This window comes from Nanorana parkeri, unplaced genomic scaffold (genome assembly GCF_000935625.1).
Source record: "Nanorana parkeri isolate BGI_ZX_2015 unplaced genomic scaffold, ASM93562v1 scaffold1191, whole genome shotgun sequence".
Lineage (NCBI taxonomy): Eukaryota > Metazoa > Chordata > Amphibia > Anura > Dicroglossidae > Nanorana > Nanorana parkeri.
Window position 1 is genome coordinate 454,914 of NW_017307459.1, and position 2,854 is coordinate 457,767.

Here is a 2,854-nt window from a genome sequence, read left to right on the forward strand (position 1 = left end):
TCCCCCGCACCCTCTGCCAATCCCTCCACTATCTTCCATCCCCGCCCCACTCCACAAATCCCTCCACTGGCTTCCATCTCTTGTCCCCTCTGCCAATCCCTCCACTGGCTTCCATTCCTTGCCCCCCTCTGCCAATCCCTCCTCTGGCTTTCATCCCCCACCCCCTCTGCCAATCCCTCCACTGGATTCCAATAGCCCAAAGGATAAAATTCAAAATATTAACAGCTTACAAAGCCATCCTCAACTCTGCCCCTGGATATATCTCCAACCTTGTCACAAAGTATCACCCTAACCGTGCGCTCCGCTCTTCCAAAGAACTCCTCCCATTCTCGTCTCCAGTACTTCTCTAGAGTCTCTCCCATTCTCTGAAACTCTTTACCCCAACCTGTCCAGCTATCTCCCACTCGCCTTTCGGCGAATCCTTAAGTCTCATCTCTCCAGGGAAGCCTATCCCACCTCAACCGAAACACTCAACCATCACGTTGTCAAACAATTCATCCCCACACAGCTACCTCCACATGTATCACTTGCCCCTCCCCATTAGACTGTAAGCCCTCGGGGGCAGGGCCCTCCTTACCATCTTGTCTTAAATTGTATTGTACATTGTACATTTACATTGTAAAGCGCTGCACAAACTGTTGGCGCTATATAAATCCTGTATAATAATAATTATTATTATTATTTTCTCATACAGGCATTGGCTCTGGTGTAACTTTTCAACTGAACAGTCAACATAAATTTAACATCTTAACGCTCTATTCTACAACACGGTAAGTTGTTAAACGAAAGTTATATTTGTTTTAGGTTTTTAAGTCTACAAAGTTTTAAATTTTTTTTTTTTTTTATAAACAACAAAAGATTCTAGGAGCACTATGGGTTAGTTAAAAAGACCACAGAGCAGATTGCTTTGAGGTTTTCTTTGTCTGCTTAAATCGGCAGACTGAACTGTTTAATAAGGTTTATTCACTGATCTAATCAATCTGATATCATATGCACAGCTAACAATGTGACAAGGGGGCTAGAGCTAGACCAGCTGACTGGATGAAACATACATGTAACATAACATGTAATATGTCATTGGCTTGGTATTGGTATTTTTTTTTCATGTTTTATTATTTTAGTCCCGGCTATAATAAAGGAAAAAAAAAGAAAGAAAATACAGGCAGTCCCCGATTTACAAACATCTGACTTACAAACGGAGGCTATTACTGTACAGCAGGGGGTCCCAGGCTGCAGCCAAAGTGTACCGCGCAGCATTTCAGTCGTAATGCTACTGCGCCCGTGCCGACGAGGAGTGCCCACCTTTTTGGGTCTGGTTTGTAGTACTGTACGTACATTACAGGACGTTGGCTCTTGTTAGACGTGCAGACGAGGGGTGTCCACCTCTTCTTCACAGTCACTGTGAGGTTTTTACTGCTGTCTGTATCCTCATTAGAAAGATTTAATCTCACTTCCTGTCCTTGAGACAACAGTAAGTGAGAGGAAATCTACCCCTAGGATGGCAAATTCACTCCTGTAAGAGTTATCATGGGAAAACCACTGAAGCTCTATCACCAATCTTTGTTTCCAGTTTTCAAAATCCAATTGTCACAGGGACAGAAAGTGAGGTGAAATCTTCTGAACAGGGGCACACACCGCAAAACAAACATTACCAGTGGTTAACCCTTCCCTATGCTATCCAAAACTAAAAAAATGTAACTGTTCCAACTTACATACACATTCCACTTAAGAACAAACCTACAGAACCTATCTTGTTCGTAACCCGGGGAATCCCTGTATGTATAAAACCATCATACATTCTCTTTGAAAAAATTGAGGACATGGTATGTGTACTATATCCTCAATTATGAATGAATGGGAGTGATCTGCATCACCTCCTGTTCATTCATGATTGTGGTTATAGTAAACAGGGGTCTGTTTAGATCCTCAATATTTCCCTGAAGCCCCTAAAAGTAAAGTTAAAAATATTTAATAAAAAATGAATTAATTAATAAAAATAAATATAAAAAGATGAAAACGTTTATTAAAAAACATTTTCAGTATCGGTTTCAGCCTGACAATTTTTTTTCATTTCAGTTTTTTGTTTTGGTTTTAAAATGTCCATTTCGGTGCACCTCTACTCCCACCCCTTTCCTTCCTGAAATATTGGAAGTTTAAATTTGAGTAACAAAAGTTGGGAATGTTACACAATAATATCACATAATGTCTTGCTGCACAGGTGGAGGGACTCTTTATATTAAGTTGTTAATGTTATTTGTAGCTCTCGCCCATAAAGTTTTTGGAGGGCAGTTGGGTATGATCATCGTTTTTTTTCCGGTAATCGCCGATACCGAATACCCAGTACCGGAAGCCCCATTCAGGAAGCCTGGCGGCGTGTAATGACTCACCGCCTGGCTTCCTGATTAGCAGGGAAGCCGTCCCCATGCTTCTCGTCATTAGGTGACGAGAAAGCATAGAGCCGGCGCCCGGCTTCCTGAGGTGACGAGGGAGCACGAAGCCGGCTTCCAACCAATCAGAAAGCTGGGCGCCGCGTCATTACACGGCGCCTGGCTTCCTGATGGGCCTGCTTCCTGACCAATCAGGGAGTACTCGCCCAAATACTGGGCATCGGCACTCAGGTGTGAGACTGTTATGTGGAGGGGGGAAAGAAGACTGCTGTGATTCCTCTCTCTCTCTCTCTCTCTCTCTCTCTCTCTCTCTCTGTCTGTCTCTGTCTCTCTCTGTCTCTCTCTGTCTCTCTCTCTGTCTCTGTCTCTCTGTCTCTCTCTCTCTCTGTCTCTCTCTCTCTCTCTCTGTCTCTCTCTCTCTCTCTCTGTCTCTCTCTCTCTCTCTCTGTCTCTCTCTCTCTCTCTCT

At 43.4% G+C, this 2,854-nt stretch overlaps 1 protein-coding gene across 1 annotated transcript in view; it reads left to right on the forward strand.

The window, feature by feature from the left end:
• Positions 1 to 2,854, forward strand: part of FBXO4 (F-box protein 4) — a 48,227-nt gene that overhangs the window by 29,279 nt on the left and 16,094 nt on the right. The window contains exon 5 of the mRNA XM_018568457.1: positions 695 to 770. Coding sequence (XP_018423959.1) covers positions 695 to 770 — 76 coding nt within the window. The remainder of the gene's footprint in view (positions 1 to 694; positions 771 to 2,854) is intronic.